Genomic DNA, 18,451 nt, shown 5'->3' with positions numbered 1-18,451 from the left:
TCAACACACCGATTTGTGCCAGTGCCAGTGCCAAAGTATAAAAATCTCTCTTTCAATAGTCACATACTCAAACCGTATTAATATTATCGTGGTCCCATGGGCCCCATAGAGCAGTAGGCCTAGTACAGTGGACAGTAATCGCAAGAAAATTCCACAACAGATTATGAGTATTAAGTTTAACATTTTGAAAATGTCTTTTCTCCATGTGATTTTTTTGTTTTAATTTCTTCTTCTGCTAAACATGTATCTAAGAATAATGGATGCATGCATGAACACAAGGAATTTCTCATTCATACTAAAAGAAGTTAACGTGCAAGTCTATCCTTTCGTCATGTTGCGACTTGCGACAAAAAATATGAGTCTGAATAATTTTAATTATTAGGATAAAATATTTTTTTTCTAATATTTATGATTTTTTAAAAATATTTTTAACATTTTTTATTAATTTAATTTTATTTTTAATATTTTAAATTATTTTTAATATTTTATATAAAATTAACGTCCAAAAGTAATTTTGATATAAATAAAAAATATTTAGAATAAAATTAAATGTAGCTAAACGTTAATGATACTTTTTTTAAAAAAAAAATCGTAAACGTTAAGGACAAAAAATGTACTTTATTCTTTAAGTAGTTAAGTCACTCATCTACTTAAATAAGTATTCGAGATTTAAACATAACAAAATAATAACTCTAACTAACACCATATCGCAATAGAAGAATAAAGAAATTAAAAAACAATCAATAACTACTATAAATTTTAGATATGTAATATATATTGAAATTTTAAACGTATAAATTTATGTTTTAGTTTATTATTATCTAAATTTAATTGTCCTTTAAAATCGGTCTTCAGACTGAATTAGTGAATTATTAGTCTCCTCTCCTCCAATATACGGCAGTTGTATTATATCTATTTTTTTTAACTAAAGATAGAAGATTCGAATCTGCAACTTTTTAATTAAATATGGGAGACTATGTTATATGAGCTATTACTCATTGACATATTATATCTATTTTTTCGGTAGCAATTGCTTGCATTATATATGCATGCATGAACATATATATAAGGATATTCATCTTGATGAGATCATTTTTAAATTTTAAATGTAAACCGCCCGAAGAAGATAAAGTCCAAGTCTTTCTTTCCCTTAGCTTTCATTATGCTGCTATGAAAAGTATGAAAAGTATAGGGGTTGTTCAATGAACCATTTGACAAACTTTATATTAAAAATAAAAAATTGATAATCATAGAGAGGTAACATTCAAAAGGCTGGCTATGTATAAGGACAAAATTCTACTTTTTCACATGATTTAGTAGTTAGTACTTAGTAGCTAGTGAATACTGATGGCGATTGCCGATTAGTCAACCATAGACATAGTGAGGAACGGCTGGATGAAACATGTTTAATATTAATAGTAAAGAAAATAAATACACATTTTCTTCTGAAGTTGCCTTTCTATTATTAATGAGCGGTTGCGTGTTTGTCTAATTCAAATTGACAGGGGACATTAAGTTTATATTAACTAACTCAACCTCGTTAAAGAATCAACTAAGATATCAGCTAATTTGAATAATAATTTTTTAAAATTATTAAAAATAAAATTTTAAATTTTTTAAATAATAGAATAATAAATAATTAGGATTAACATCACCAAATTAGAATTAGCAAAATATAACTATTTTATCAATGTGAAATTTCATCTCATCCTCTCTCATTATGTTATTGGTACCTCATCTTCTGTCATTGTACCCTCCACCGCAACTCTTCTATGTTTCGTGCCATGTGACCTTCATCGAACAAAATATTTTAATTTAGAAAAATGAAACATCCCAACTTTAACAATAAAAACATTTTAAATTTTACAAAAGAAACATTTAAAATATAACAAAAAAAATTAAATTAAAAAAACATTCCAAGTTTAAGAAAAAAAGTTCAAAGTTTAACAAAAGAAATATTTCAATTTTAACAATAAAAACATCTCAAGTGTTTTTTTAGGATATATGTGAAATATATTTTTTAAGTATTCTATTAGATATAGCTGTATTTGTTGGTCTTCTTGTGTAGTTACAGCTTTGTTTGAGCTTTTGAGAAGGTTATTTTTTAGAAAAAAAATTTTTAAGTTTAACAAAAGAAACATTCTAATTTTAACAATAAAAACATCTCAAGTGTTTGTTTAGGGTATATGTGAAATATATTTCTTAGGTATTCTGTTAGATGTAGCTGGATTTGTTGATCTTCTTGTGTAGTTGCAGTTTTGTTTGAGCCTTTGAGGAGGTTATTTTTTAGATGATTGATATTCTTAATGTTGAGTTAAGAATATAATTAATTTAATGATGATGATAAATATTGATTTATTGAGTTAAATATCTAATTGGGTTTTATTGTTTCATTTAGTGATGCAGACTTAAATAGTTTTGATATAGCCCAAACAAATAGAACCAAGTGCTCTCAAACTCACATACACCAGAGAAGAAAGAAAGAGAAAGTTAATCAAAAAAGAAAATGTTCAATCAAACTAATAAAAAGCATGTTAAACTAAGTCAGATGTCAAAGGTAATTAGTTTTTTTTGCACGCAAATTGATTTCTTCCCTTCTTCTCCAACTCTCTGCACCACCATTTCGAGTAACAAGAGGAAAGAGGTGGCTGAACTTTATCTGCTGTAAATCAATGGCTTACAATGTTACTTGAAGTCAAAGCACAATTTCAAGGGTTTGGATTTGGAATTATTACTGAGCAAACTCATCTTTGTTGCTCTACCTTCCTCGGTTAAGCCAAGAATCAAATTTCAAATCCCTAATTTTGTCCAAGAAGTTTACTTGGGAGGAGCTCTAACCGTGGCTCTGACTAAGGTACAAAAAGAAAAATTGAATCTCATCAGAGCTCAAGGAGAGAGAACCAGGATCTGAGTTTGTTTGAGAGCTTTCCTGAGAGAGTTCAATGTTTTGGATAGCGTTTCTACATCAAAGAAACATTCCGTCAAGATGAAGAGTTTCATTAGAGAAAGCTGAATCCGGTTCAACTTATAGCACAAAGGCTGTGAATCTTCATGTCCTTCATGTTTTACTATTTTGTATTTCAGTTTCAATATATATCTTTTTTAGTTTTTTTTTGAGAGGTAAAAGGCAAGAAAGAGAGGCATTGAGAAAAAGTCATAGAGTGAAAAAGGTTGAGAGAAACACTTGAGAGAAAAGCTAAGAGTGATTTCAGATTTCTTTTGGTTGAATTTTTTGTCTTGTGTCATGTACTTGAGAGATATCCCTTGTTAAGTTGGATAAGCACTTAATGTGGTGAGTCTAGGTATTTGATAGCCAAGTCAAGTTTATGTTGAAACTTGTGTGCCCCTATAGGATTACGTTGAGTCCTAGAAAATTTGTGTATGTAATATTTGGATTGATAGTGGAAATTCCACCAACATTGTAGTGGAGACTGAATGTAGGTTGCATTGCACAAGGCAACTGAACCAGGATATATGGCTGTGTCACCTTCTTCCTCTCTTCTTTAGTTCTGTTTTTCTGGTTTTTATGAGACAAAACGAAATTGTCTCCTGCATAATCCGTAGTGCAGACTAAACAGAAGTCAAGTTTAAATTTTGGTTTTAAGACTCCCTTATTAAATGTAAAGAAGGTCATAGATTCAACTCCCCCTTCTCTAAACCTTCTGGAACCTTCACTTGATAGCAATGCCGAAAGGAAATATCAATTCTGTATAAGCTACTTCAAAATTTTTTCTCTTCATTTGTGTCGAGCTTGTAACACAACTAATTGAAAAAAAAATTCCAAGTGTAAAAAAAAATTTCAAATTTTACAAAAGAAACATTCCAAATATAACAAAAACATTTCACAATTAGTTTAATAAAAAAAATCCAAATTTTAACAAAAAAAACATCCCACATTTACCTTCTCAGGATATCTATTTGCAATCGACAGCAAAAAAATTCTTTAGAGGGTCCGATTGCTTCACAAAACACACCGCACACCGCGCTATGTGTCACGGTTATGATGTTTGCTTGCGGGGAAAATAGTGACGCGCGCGAAAAAGCGCTTATGTCGGTGACTTAGGGTGAACGGGACTCGCAGGCGAAGTTCAACATAGAAAAATCAGCTGCATTATAGAAGATGTTGAATCCAAATTGTATGTCACGGTGAAGAGGATCACCAGCGTTGCACAAATAACAGCTACGGTAAAAGATGCGATGGAGTTGACACTGTCTGCGGGAGAGGTGCGAAGTGTTGGGAATAATACACCATTCCCCCTTGAGAAAACACCTTTGACAGAGAAATAAAATAGACACAATCACAACACAAGAATTTTAACGTGGAAACTCCAATTACCGGAGAAAAAACCACGGCCGTTGTCAAATGACAACCAGAGAATATCACTATGTGAAAATTGTTACAACACATAGACTTCTTTCTCTCACCGGCACCCCAGTACACCCACACTCTCTCAAAGCAAATATCTAACTACACCTCACAACACTCTCTAATCAAAGAGTACAGAGGAAAAGAAAAATCAGATACAAGCTTAAAGTGTTTCTGACTGGTGCAAAAACAAATGGAGAACTTAGCCTCATATTTATAGCCTAGGCCACCCACTCCATTTGCTATCCTAAGCAATGTGGGACTAATTCAACCAAATCCTAACACGAAGGCATGAGTAGAGTTGGAGAAAAAGACAGTAGCGTAAACGACATGAGTGGAAGTGTGAGGGAATGTGAAATGTGCGATTATTTTTTTATTTTCACAGTGGATAATAATGACAAATTAAATTAGGATTAGATTTGAATTATATAAGATTTTTTTTAAGTGTTATTAAACCTTTTTGTTATAATTCACATTATAATTAGTAAAGTTAACTAATACCCTAATTATTTTTTAGACTTTTTCTAATTAACATTACTCATAATATGATATAATAATCCTTTATTAAGTTAAAATTATACATTGTCGTGAAAAGCATGTTTAACTTTAAACTTTGGCTATTATCAAAATCACGTCAGGCTAAAGTAAACGGAAAATATTATATTCTTATGAAACCAAAAAACAGAGAGTTTATTAGAGTTTAATAGATATATACTAAGAGTTCGAACAGTAGCGGAACTTGAAACAAAATTTTGGGGGGCTATGATAGAAAATAATTGTTAAAAAGCTTTTGATATAAACCCCATTTAAGATAAGTTCGTCTAATTTCATCTCTCTGATTTGGATAATATTGCCAAATTTAAAGCCATTTTTCAATGTCTCGTTCCAAAAAATTAAGGTCAAACTCATCAGATGTAACTTTTAAACTTTTGAAGGTTGTATCTTACTTTCTTCGTGATTCATTAAAGTAGAAGAACTATCTACATGTGTTGATATTGTAAAAGTTATATGTTCTCCTTCTTAAATATTAGCCTTCCTCTTAAAAAATCATCAATTCTTTGAATTTTTATTATTATTTTATATAAAAATTGGAATATATATCCTATAAAATATGTAAAGAAGAAGTTAGAAGGACAAATATTAAAATTTATAATATTTATTAAATTTTTTTATCAATTTATACAAATACAATAATATTAATACTTATTGAATATTCTATTATTTTTTATCATATAAAAAATTAAATTAAATAAATAGTAAAATATAAAATAATATTAAATTAAATAAATAAAAATATCTAATTTTTTATATTTGAACTTAAAGATAGAGAAAGTGTTGCTTATTGAACTTATTGATTACTTTAAGTCATAGTAAAGTATTACTAATTTTTTTATAAAAAGTTTGGGGGGCCATGACCCTCCCTTATCTGAACTAAGCTCCACCACTGAGTTCGAATATCAATAAAATAATAAGAATATAAATACTCAAAAAGATACACCCATATCTAATTATTCCCTTTAGTTGTGATATGTGAATATTTTTCACACACAGTTTAAGAGTTAGAATATCAATAAAATAATAATATAAATACTCAAGAACATATATACGTCATATTTAATTAATCTCTTTAGACGTGATACGTGAATATTTTTCTCTCACACACACATATATCAAAGATTTAGTTGATAAGAATTTTATACTATTATCTTATTTTATCATATACAAAATTTCAATACTTAATAATATATTACTACAATATTTTTTACTTTTATGTCACATTTAAAACCCGTGAGGCTATGATGACTATATGATTTTTCATCTATAATTACGGTTTAAACTATAACTTTAAAAATTAATTTTTGTCACAAAATTCTAAAAAAGAACGTATAATAGATGTCAAAAGTCAGAGTTTTAAATAATGATCTTTTTTAATAAAATTATTTTAGGTTCTCGATCATCCTTTTTTTTTGTCACATTTAAAAACTGCAACTTAAAAATGGATATAATAATAGTTTTTAAAAAATAATAACATAAAAAAAATCTATAGTTACGAATCTAAATTGTGATTTAAAATAGTTAATAATAACATAAAAAAAATCTATAGTTACGAATCTAAATTGTGATTTAAAATAGTTTATAGTTACAATTTTAAAATGTAACTAAAGATCTTTATAGTCATAATTTTAAAGTATAATTCAAAAGTCACGATTTAAAAAAAAAAAATTAAATAAAGGCTAATCCCCAAAAATAAAACCCCCTCATTTCTAACACTCCACTCTGATCTCATTCTACTCTAAAAAGGCTAAAAATTAATTTCAGCAACAATCAAAGATGCTCTCAAAATTAATTCCAAGAGTATTTAACAATAAAAAATACTCTAATAATATATATAGTAATATAAAAAATTTAAAGACGATCACTCAATTATTTTATAGACTAATTAATTTTAAATATTCAACCTGTTTTATAAAAATAAAGGTTGACAATTGATAAAAATTCATTAGAAAAAATTCTACTAAAGTCGTCAAGTAATAAGATCACACATACATGTTCATTTACAGTTGTACTTTTTTTATTTCTCATCGATGTTTGATCAATATCCCCAAGTAAATTATGGGTAAAGATGAACAACTTTTTGAGAAACTGAAATTTGCACATCTTTTTGAAGTTTAATATCGAAATTTTAATACTCACATACACTCATTCTAAAATTAATGTTAAGAATTTACTTGTACTCTAATATAAAATCAATAAAAATTTTACACAATATTCTCATTTATATGGCCAACGGCATAAACAATATTATTTAATCAGTAGAGACAATTTGTATCATTTATCACGAATATTTTTTGTTTTTGAATATCTGAATTTTTTCTAAGATAGTAAAAGACAAGTGTAAAACAATAAATCTTCATGACCAAATTAAAGTCGAATTATATAGACGTCTCTCACACTAAATCGATGTGGGTAAAACTAATTTATATAGACTTGTCTCTCCTAAATCGGTGGATAAAATCAATATATATATATATATATATATATATATATATATATATATATATATATATATAATCGCCCCACCTACTAAATCATTATGGGTAAAATCGATTTATCTATGTTTGTGTCCCAATGAATCACGGTGACGGTGTTTCTATGTTCGTTCTTAGTAAATTGTTGTAACCTTGGACGATTTACTCAAATTTATTATTCTTCTGTAAATCATACTCCGAATGATTTATGTATTAAGTAAAATTGTTTTTGTCCAAAACTATTTATACAAGACATTTATAAAAAACAAGATCAATTTAGGATAAACGAATAATATCGGCTTTGTTTCATTTTAAATGTGTAATTTATCCTTATCAGGATGAGATCATTTTTAAATTTTAAATGTACACCACTAGAAGAAGATACAGTCCAAGTCTTTCCTTCCCTTTTCAATTATGCAGCTATGAAAAGTATGAAAAGTATGTGGTGTTCAATGAACCATTTGACAAACTTTATATTAAAAATAAAAAATAACAAAATTGATATTTTTGTTCAATCATAGAGAGGTAACATTTAAAGGGTTGGCTTTGTATGAGGACAAAATACCACTTTTTTCACATGACTTATTAGTCTTGATGACAATTAGTCAACCATAGACATAGTGATGAACGGCTGGATGAAACATATTTAATAATTAATAGTAAAGAAAATACACATTTTCTTCTGAAGTTGCCTTTCTATTATTAATGAGCGGTTGTGTGTTTGCCTAACTCAATTGATAGTGAACATTAGTCTATTAAGTTAATAACTAGCATTACTCTTGATTTGATATAATTATAATAATTCTGTATGTGTTAAAATTATACATTGTCATGAAGCATGTTTAAAGTTTAAACTTTGGCTTTTATCAAAATCACATTAGGCTTAATTACACGGAAAAAATATATACCAAAAGCATAAAAGATTTGTTATAGATTATAGAATTTAGCTCAAGAGTTAGAATACTAATAAAAGAAAAATATAAATATTCAAGAATACACGTCTTATTTAATCTCTTTAAATATAATATGATAGATTTGATAGTAATTAATTACAAAAATTGGACGAGAAAGTAATTTTTTTTAATAATATATATGGATTAACTACTAAAAATGCCTTCGAATTATTCAAACGCTGACAATAATAATCTCTACTTTTATTATCGACAGAAATAATCTTTAATAATTTAAAACCGTGCACAAAATACCCATTCGTCAAGAGAGGTATATTCCGTTAACGGACATGTCTGATGTGGCAAACAGAGAATCTCTCTCTCTTCCGTCACGGTCACTACTACCACTCGACATACACCACTCCTTCCAATGCCTCAAGCCCACCACACTTGAACCATTACCACCAGCATCCTCATCCTTGCCACCATCACATGGTCGCCATCTTCTCATACTTGCCGTAACACCATGAATCTCACTCCAATCTGAAATTCAAACTACAACCTTCATCCATCTTGTCGCCACCATATCTCATCGTCATCCTTCTAAACATTCATTCCATTCTCACAGTCCATTAACAACAACAACAATAACAACAACAACAACAATAACAATACCAATAATAATTCACTCTGATTTTAACAACAGTTTAACAATAGAAACAAAATTAGAAGCGGATGGTGAAGAGCTAAGCCAATGACAATAAGCGAAATAATGGAGAAGGCAGAGGTTGTTGTTGCGAATGATGGAGGAAGGAGAATTGGGACGAAACCAATTCCCACCCGTGAAGCTCGCCTTTTAGACCCGGCGGCGCTTGCCTTCTAGATCCGGCGGTGCTCGCCTTTCAGTTCTGATTGTGGCGCTCGTCTTCCAGCTCCGACTGTCAAGCTTTTCTTCCATTCCGATCGTGCTCGCGTTATAGTTCTAGGTGTAGTTTTTGATTGTTGTGCTGTAGCTTCTGGTGTTGCGAAGAGAAGTAGACAGAGCGGTGGTCATGGCATCAGGAGGAAAAGAAGAGCATAGAGATTTGGGAGATTTGAGATTTAGGGTTATTAATTTTGGGGATGGAGATGGGGATACACGGTGAGGAAGAAGAAGAAATAAGAGAGAGAGCGCCACGTATGTTTTTTTGTTAATGGAATATTCTTCTCTTAACGGATGGGTATTTTGTGCATGTTCTTAAATTATTAAAAGTTATTTTTATTGATGATAAAAGTGGAGGTTATTATTGTCAGCATTTGAATAATTGGAGGACATTTTTAATGGTTAATCCTAATATATATTTATAGTGATTTGATCCTAATTATAAAAAACTTACATCATAAAAATTCTATACTATTGTTTTGTTTTATCTTATCATATACACTAATTATAAAGTTTTAAGACTTGATAATACATAGTAATGTCCAGAACTTAAAATAGACTACCTAAATTTAGATATTCAACCCGTTTTTATAAAGACAAAAGCCAATAAAAACTCATTTATGTAAAATGTTTACAAAGTTGTCATGTAATAAGAACACAATATGTTCATCAAATTGAGTAACAAGGTGAGGCCACATTAGTTTTATTTAATGTCAATGGTGTAAGAAAACTAAAATATTGTAAATGGCATCCCCAATTGCTAAAACTAAGACAACAAAAAAAAAGAAAAAAAAATGTTCATCAAATACTCTTATCCCTTTTCAGTATCTGTGTTGACGATGAAAAATAATGCAGAGACTTTGGTGAACCTACAAAAAGGTCCAATACATAGTTCTCTATATCATCCACAGTGTACTTTTTCCACTTCTCATCAATGCTTGATGAATATCTCCCAGTGAATTGCCGGTAAGCATGAACAACTGTCTGAGAAATTAAGATTTGTACATCTTCACGGAGTTCAGTATCTGGAATACACCACCCTGTTTGTGACCTATAGGTTTCACTAAAAGAAGCATTGAAATCTTTGCACTTTTTCTTTAGATTTTCCTTCGAAGAAGTGCAATTCGATTCAGTGTTTTCTTGTTTCAGAATAGAGAGTATTGGACCCCAAGTTACCCTCTCATAGCTTCTAGCATTATCTCGGAACTTAGCAATGTGCCGACGAAGCCATCGATCGCCGAACACTAAGCTTAGTTCCGAGGACTTAGCCTTTTGGACCATGTAGTGAATGTTATTCATCATGAATACATGTTGCAATGCCACATCTTTGTACAATTTGGACTTATTGATCAGGTTGGATTCAAGAGTGGCCGCCACCGACCAGAATTCGCGAGCCAAAGGATGGCCGTCGCCTTCCGGATCGGCTGGAGTCTCGTCCGCCAGGAGAAGGTTGAGTGCCTCGCCGTATTCCGCCAGTGTCTTGATGAAATTCATTACATATTTAGTAAGATGGTGAACTCCGCCGCCAGGGAATCGCGCCTTTGAAGGATCATTTGCAATAGCACTTTTAAATGCTAAGAATGTGAATTTTGAAGCTTCAGCAAACTTGTTTAGAAGCTTGTGAAACTCATCTCTTAGAAATGAACCAAATTCTTCACAGAACAAAATGTCTACATAGACAGCGAGATTCTCCAAAACCTCATAGATGTCTAGAAAACAGAACAGTTTCTCCGGCGAACGGTTTCCCGTTGCTACGGCCTCACCAAAATTCAAAAGTTTCAACACAAAACTCAAAGTTATCTCGGCGAAGCAGAACTGATAAACAGAGTGGTTGAAGTCTCCAAGAATTTGCTTACACAACCGTCTCTCTGCGACGAGATACACCTGAAAGACAATCTTCACGGCGCGAATCCACTTCTTTATCTCGCGATTCAAGCAATTCCCTTCCATTTTCATGACGTTCTCGTTGCTGAATCTTTCTATTTCAAGAACCACGAAGAACTCGTCCAAGGCGTCACGTCTCGAAGAAATGAAAGTCTGGCAAAACTCCTGATGGTACTTGGAACCGAACATGACATTTGCAATGCTCTTGAGATCTGGAATTAACGCAGGATTAACCAGATCAACTGAACCGGCCTCGTTCGCCAAAGATTCCGGTTCAAGGTATTGCTTATGCTTAACGAGGATATGAACTAATTCTTCCTCCAGTTTCGCCATGGCAACCTGCAAGATTCGGTTGGCTCTTCCGAGCAGTTCTTTATCTTTATCGTGTTCATTCAAACTCTGCAAGTTGTGAAGGGCTGCTTGAATCTCACTAACGGCTTCTAAATACTCGGAAGATTCCTTGGAACCGCAGTCCCATATCATCGAATTCTTCGCTTTCCAAGCCATTATTTTGCCTTCGGCAAATTTAATTTTCCTTTCTAGCTGCTTGATGCTCCTTTCAACTATGGACATGGCTGATAGGTGAATATCGAAATCCAAGAGAGTTTTTCTCAGATCATCGGAGACAGCCTTGCTTGCCGCCAACGCCTTTAAAATGTGCTGCGCTGCCGCCACCAGGTGTTGATCCTCAGATTTATGATCATCCATGATAATAATAATAATAATAATAGAAATAACAGTAACCAAAATCAGGAACTGTGGACAGTTTCACTACAACTTCATCACAAAAAAGAAGAAGAAGGAATTGATGACTTCTACAGAGGAAGTTGGAGAGTAATGAAGAATTTAATTCAGACAGTGGACAGAACTATGAAGAAAACTTAGAAAAGTGTTTGAATTGTTTGACAGTTGACACCAATACGCAGAAACTAATGTAAATCAAAGAACAACTGTAAACTAGAACATGGTACCTTAAAATAATAATAAATAATAAAAGAAGAATATGAGACAAGGATGTGGTGTAGTACAACGAAAAACACAAACACTATCCACAAGTAGAAACCTTAGAAATTGATAAAGTGGTAGGGTTAAGTTTTGTGGCTAAGAGGGACTCAAAACACACACAAAAATTTGGATTTCTTAAGAAACTTAACATATTTGAATGGAGAGAGTTGAGGTGAAATTTCTTGTGGGGACACAACTTCAAAGGAAGAAACTAATAATATAAGAGTTTATTTAATTTATGTCTTTAAGATTATAAATTGAAATTTTTTATTAAAATTATAAAAAATTAATTTTTTTAAAATATTTGTTTTGTATTTATTAAAAAATAATATTTAAAAACTTTTACTAATAATAATTTTATTTTGTGTTCTAAAAATACATATTAGCAAAATTCATAATATAAAATTAGAAGTTTTATTTTTGTTTTTTTTTCTCGCATGACATCCTAAATTTGTGACTTTTGACAATTGACTCATTGGGATGTAGACGTAGTTATATAAATATTATGAGTTTAAGGAGTCAAGAAATTTGATATGCAATGAACGGTTCGAAGAAATAACAAATAAGCATCAGTCAACAGGGCATGGGTTCCAACTTCCAAATAACTCTTGCTTTGACCAATACCTACCAATCATGCTGCGTCCGTACAAATACAGCGTTTGAAGAATTTGATCGCATCCAAAGAAGAAAAAGGAAAACGACAAAACAACCAAGAGAAAGGAAGAGTACCCCCTTTCTTAGCATAAATTTCTCTCTATATTTTTTAAGATTTTAAATATTTGTTCTTATGATATAATGTGTACGTATTGGTTAAAATTCATTATTTGACTTTTCGAGAAAATTATTTTTTAACCAACAATCACTTAATAAAGTAATAGATAAGTGAAAAATTAAGAACAAAATAAACCCAATAGCACCACTTACAACTGGAAGAAGATAATCTATATTTTTTCTTTAGTTTCATGGAATTGAATGATATTTTGTAATCAAAATAATTATAATTTCAAATGTTATTCCAAATATAAACATTGGAATTATTTTATTGTATCTATTGGAACAAAAATTGTAATTTGCACAAACACAATATAATTATATATCTCCAAAAGCTTCCACCCTTGTTTGGTAGCAGAAATTTGTCACTTATATACCAGAGATTAAAGCGCCTAAACTTGTGCAATGTCCTCACATTTTTTTTATAGCTATTTCTTGTTACTCCTCCTCCTCCCTCCTTTTCTTTCTTTTGCACCTTTTCTTCAATTTCTTTTCTTCTTTGATTCCATGCATCTTTGGACTAAAGATTATTTGCATGCACTTGAATTCAGCAAGACCTACTTGAAGTGCTTACGATCTTAGGCACATCTTGCTTTACCATGTAATTTCCCTTTTTTTTTCCAAGTACCTTTTTTAATTTTTCAGATGAATTTTCTAATATGCATGTTCTTTTTAATTACCTTTTTTTTTTAAAAAATTATGTCATGTTACATAGTAGTTGTTGCCTTTCAAATTTCACATTTGTTTATTATCTACATCATGATATGGAATTAATTTGATTTGCTCATTCATTCCCTTTCTATGTTTCACAGCACGAATTGAATAATTGAGAATTTCATTATTATGTGACTCGTTGATATTTCAGTAACGTTTTATAAGGATATATAGACAAGAACCGAGAGATGCACATTTGAAAATTTGAGAATCACTTTTGTTTTAATTTTTATGTTTTTTATAAACAAACTAATAGTGTTATATTTGAGTCTCTGTTGGCATCAAATTATAATTAACCACTCATAAAAAAATGAAGATTCATGATTTTATGGATGCAAGGCACCTATTTTAGTTAACAAACTTTATTTGAATATGATCAAATCAAATAATTTGTTTCCATTAAGATATGTGGCTCTTATTGGAGACTTTATGTATTTGCAGAATATTTGGTGAAATCAGAGTGATTTCTGGGATCTGAATCTGGATCACTAGATCTAATAACAATAATGCCTTTAGTGGTTAAGAAGATCATCAAATGTTAGCATGAATTTATCAACATTGGAACAATCTTCTGAGTCAAGAAATTCTTTTGTTGAAGTTCAAACAAGTATCAACATCAACAACGACGACAACAAAATCCCCGTTAATGGAAGTAATTTGGAAACAGATAGCGTGCGTTCCAAGTTACTTTTGGACCCAAGTAATGATCATGATGATGACGACAATGACGAGAAAGATATTCAAATCGATTTGGCTTCAAATCACAAACAAATGATGGACATGAATTTGTCACAATTGGAACAATCTTCTACATCAAGAAATTCCTTTGTTGAAGTTCAAACAAATAACAACAACATCAACAACAAAATCCCCCTTAATAGAAGCAATTTGGGAACGGATAGCGTGCATTCCAAGTTATCTTCGGAACCAAATAATGACTATGATAATGATGATGAAGATATTCGAATGAATTCGGCTTCAAATCATACACAAATATTAAGCATGAATTCATTACCATTAGAACAATCTTCAACATCAAAAAATCCTTTTGTTGAAGTTCAAACGAGTAACGACAATAACGAGATTCCCCTTAATAGAAGCAATTTGGAAGCAAATAGCTTGCATTCCAAGTTACCTTTGGAACCAAGTAATGGTCATGATATTCGAATGGATTTGGATTCGGATTCAAATCAGAGACAAAATTCCAGTAATCCAACCCCAAACAAAGGACTAGAAACACAAAATCCTCCCATACAAGTTATGGAGAGACAAGGAGATCCTGCCGCCGGTGCCACAGAATCTTCTTATTCTTATTCTTATTCTTCTTCTTCTTTTTCTTCCCCTTCCAGCTACAGGGTTCCATCCAATGCCTTTACAAGCAACAAACCAAGCACGCAATGGAGCACGCTATCCAACGAATCGTTGTTCAGCATTCCAATGGGAAACATGAGCTTCACAAGGGACTTATCTTTGTTCTCCAAATCTGGTGAGTTGGATAGTAGGTTTATTGGTGGTGGAGCTGGCGACATTATGGTTAATATGCCTAGTTCTAATAATCTAGCTCTAGCTCCTTTGCCGCCATTGCCACAGTCGTCTCAGCCTCATCCTCAGCCTCAGCATCAGTCTCAGTCTCAGTCTCAGTCTCAGTCTCAGCCGCAGGCTAGTAGATTCACTGACATGAGTTTAAGAGCGACGGAACAACAGAAAGGTTGGAGGGTTACTGAAGAGAAAGCTGCTGAGACAATGAGAGAGGTTATAATGGAAGAAAGTTTGAGGAATGAGAATTTCTCAGGTGTGGATGAGGTTCCATATCCTGTTACACATTGTGATTCTACTTACTCAAATAATGGAAGTACCAAATCTTTTGCATTTAAACCGTAAGTCTTTTATGTCAATTATTGTCGACATTAGAAATTCACAATCATTAATGTTACTAATTGGATATTTTAATTATGTTTCTCGTGAACTTATAGCTGAAATTTCCAATTATAGAATTTGTTTTAATTTGGTGAGTTTTTTTAAAAAAAAAACTATAAAAATAATTTAATGTTTGAATATATTATATAAAAGTATTTTTTATTTATAAATTATGTTTGGATACAATCTTATACAAAAAATTATTTATTTATTTATTATGTTAAAATATTTTTTAAATAAAAAAATAAAAAAAAAAAGATGAAAAGTATATTTTTTTAAAAAGATTTTTTAGCGTTTTTATTTTTATTTAAAGAATTTGTCAAATATATTATATATTTTTTAAAAAAATTTACTATTTAGTGACATCCAAACACACACTTTAACATATAATCTCATTGGGAAAATGAAGAAATGATTTTAAACTTTAGTTGAAGATAAGTTTATTGTTGAGCATGTAGTTGAACTGCTTTTAATTTGTTATGTGAAGATCAACGGATAAAGCTAGAAGTCCTTCATTGAAGCATGGCGTGGAAGAGAAGCGAAATCAACAGCAGCAGCTATTAGAGCAGAAGAACATTGTTGCTAAAGAAACTCCACCAAAGTCAAACACAAATCCTTCAGAGAAGAAATGGCTATCATGCTTTGCATGCTGTAAATAGAATAACACAGTTTAGTTAGTTAGTTCACCATTTTGCTACTCATCTTTCTTCCTTTCTTAGGTTAGCAACTTTGTATCATAAATATGTCTTATATTAGACCTATTTTGCTTTATTTTGTATACATATATATTTTATTTTACTCGAGTTTTTAATGTTGTACATTTGATTTTAAAAATTCAGAGATAAAATAAAGCTATGATGATCAATGTATAATGTAAGTTTAATTTAAGTTTAATTATTTTGTTAGTTCCTATCATTTTTTTAAATTTACAATTATTAGATCTTATGAGAGTGTTTGAAAACCTGCTGAAATTCAATTTCCATATAAATTTACTTCTAGTATTTGAAACAAAAATAATTAAATTAATTTAGATATGAAATTCAATTCAATTCCATTATTTTTTCTAAAAGCAATTTCAATTTAAATAGGTCTGATATGAAATTCTATTTTATTATATTTCACTTAAAAGTTAAATTGTCTAAAATGTCTTTAGAATTTAATTATTTTTTTTATATTTCTCCCTCACTTTCTCTCAATGTCTCCCACCTTTTAACATACACCCTCTTTTCTCTTAGCACTTTCATTCTTTTCTCTTTTCTTTCCTTCTTTTTTCTTCAACTCACTTAATATAATATATACATATTTTTTGATAATATTAAAAGATGTGAATTTTAATTGTTGGTTAAATTATTATTAGTTTGCAAATTAAAAAATTGTTTACCTTTAATTATATATACTTTGTAAATTTAAATGTTAATTTTGTATGCATCCTTTTTTAAATTTTAGTTGAAGTTGAATATGTTTATTCAATTTCGTATATTGTAATAAAGAGTAAACTTAGTCTATTATCTAGTATAATCTAGTATTAGCAGAAATTTTTCTTTACAATTATTGGTCAAATATGTAAACCTATTCTTCTTTAACCTGTTTGAGAGGAAAAAAAATTCAAATAAAGACGATATCTATTTTCTATTTTGCATACTTGTTGAATTTTATGGTGCAATTTATGTATAGAATCAATTGTAGAGTTTGGTATGACAATATAAATTCTGGATATTCATGCCTAAATGATAATTTGAGGATAATCTGAGACTCTTTAAACTGGTAATGGTATTAAAGTATTTTTTTAAATGATGTTTTCAATTTAATAGACTTACAAAATAACTAGAATTTGCATTTATAATTGGTTTTGCCATCTGTTTTTTCTTGAAGAGTAGGTTAATTAACTTATTCAAAGGCAATTTTAATTTTTTTTAAAAGGCATGAACAAATTTTAGTTGAAAAAAATTAGTTGAAAAATACAAATTTTTTAATTATTTTATATAATTAAATGAATAAATATATTTATTATTTAAATATGATGTTATATTAATAAAGGATAAAATTATACATTACAAAATTTTAATTTATTTGGTAAATATTTTAAACACTAGAATTCAATTTAATTTTGTAATTTTACTAATTCATTCCAAATACTGAAATTTAATTCTATATCATTACAAGTTTTTAAACAGGTCGTATATTTTTTTCCTTTCAATTGGATTTTTATACTATTTTAATTTTATAATTAGTTTACTTTTGTGTTAAAAACGTTAAAAACAATAGAATATTCCTCTTAAAAAATATGTGGTAAAATATTTAATTAGATTTTTAATTATAGATACCTTCAATTTACAAAAAAATATTTTATTAATAAGAACTTAATTATAAAATTAAAAGTAGTTTAAAAATTTAATTAAAATAAATAATATAAAAATTTAATTATAAATTTAATAAAATTATAAAAATTAACAAAATAATTTAACTTTTAATTTATCTATTAAGTTAGATTATTTCATTTAGCGGGGAATAAATAGGCTAGACGTACGGTTTTTTTTTTTTTTTGGTCATTGTCTGGTGCCCAAAAAGGCCCAGACCAAACACCCCAATACCCAACCCAACCCGGTATTAGAATCCTTCTTCTCCATAATTGTTTGCTGCAGCTGCGTTTCATTTACATGGATGACACACCCAAAAATCAACATTGCAATGTTGCCTTCTCCATGCAAAGATGATGCTGCTCCTGCACCTCATCGTTGCCGAGTCTACTTGCTTTCTGTGTTGCTGCCTGGCCATCCTCCGTCGCCGAGGAACTCCTCACCGTGTTTCCTTCATCACCACTAGCTACAGCTCCATCTTGGTTATGGCTTGAAGTTCGTGACTCCTCTCTAAACTGATCTGCTGGGGTAACTTCAATCTCTACTACACTTCTTAGAGAGCCCTCTTGATCGACGTCTACCTGCTGCTGCCGATA

At 30.3% G+C, this 18,451-nt stretch overlaps 1 protein-coding gene across 1 annotated transcript; it reads right to left on the bottom strand.

Moving 5' to 3' along the window:
• Positions 1-9,854: 9,854 nt before the first annotated feature.
• Positions 9,855-12,178, bottom strand: LOC130956484 (exocyst complex component EXO70E2-like). Its single transcript, XM_057883536.1, has one exon. It carries the CDS (start codon positions 11,797-11,799, stop codon positions 10,009-10,011), a length of 1,791 nt encoding a protein of 596 aa, XP_057739519.1. The 5' UTR covers positions 11,800-12,178; the 3' UTR covers positions 9,855-10,008.
• Positions 12,179-18,451: the final 6,273 nt, after the last annotated feature.

The sequence above is a fragment of the Arachis stenosperma genome, chromosome 10 (assembly GCF_014773155.1).
Source record: "Arachis stenosperma cultivar V10309 chromosome 10, arast.V10309.gnm1.PFL2, whole genome shotgun sequence".
NCBI lineage: Eukaryota > Viridiplantae > Streptophyta > Magnoliopsida > Fabales > Fabaceae > Arachis > Arachis stenosperma.
This window is presented reverse-complemented; position numbering and strand designations above follow the sequence as displayed.

Excerpts from the sequence above, each read along its gene's own strand:
- LOC130956484 (XM_057883536.1), bottom strand. The coding sequence starts at position 11,799 with ATGGATGATCATAAATCTGAGGATCAACACCTGGTGGCGGCAGCGCAG.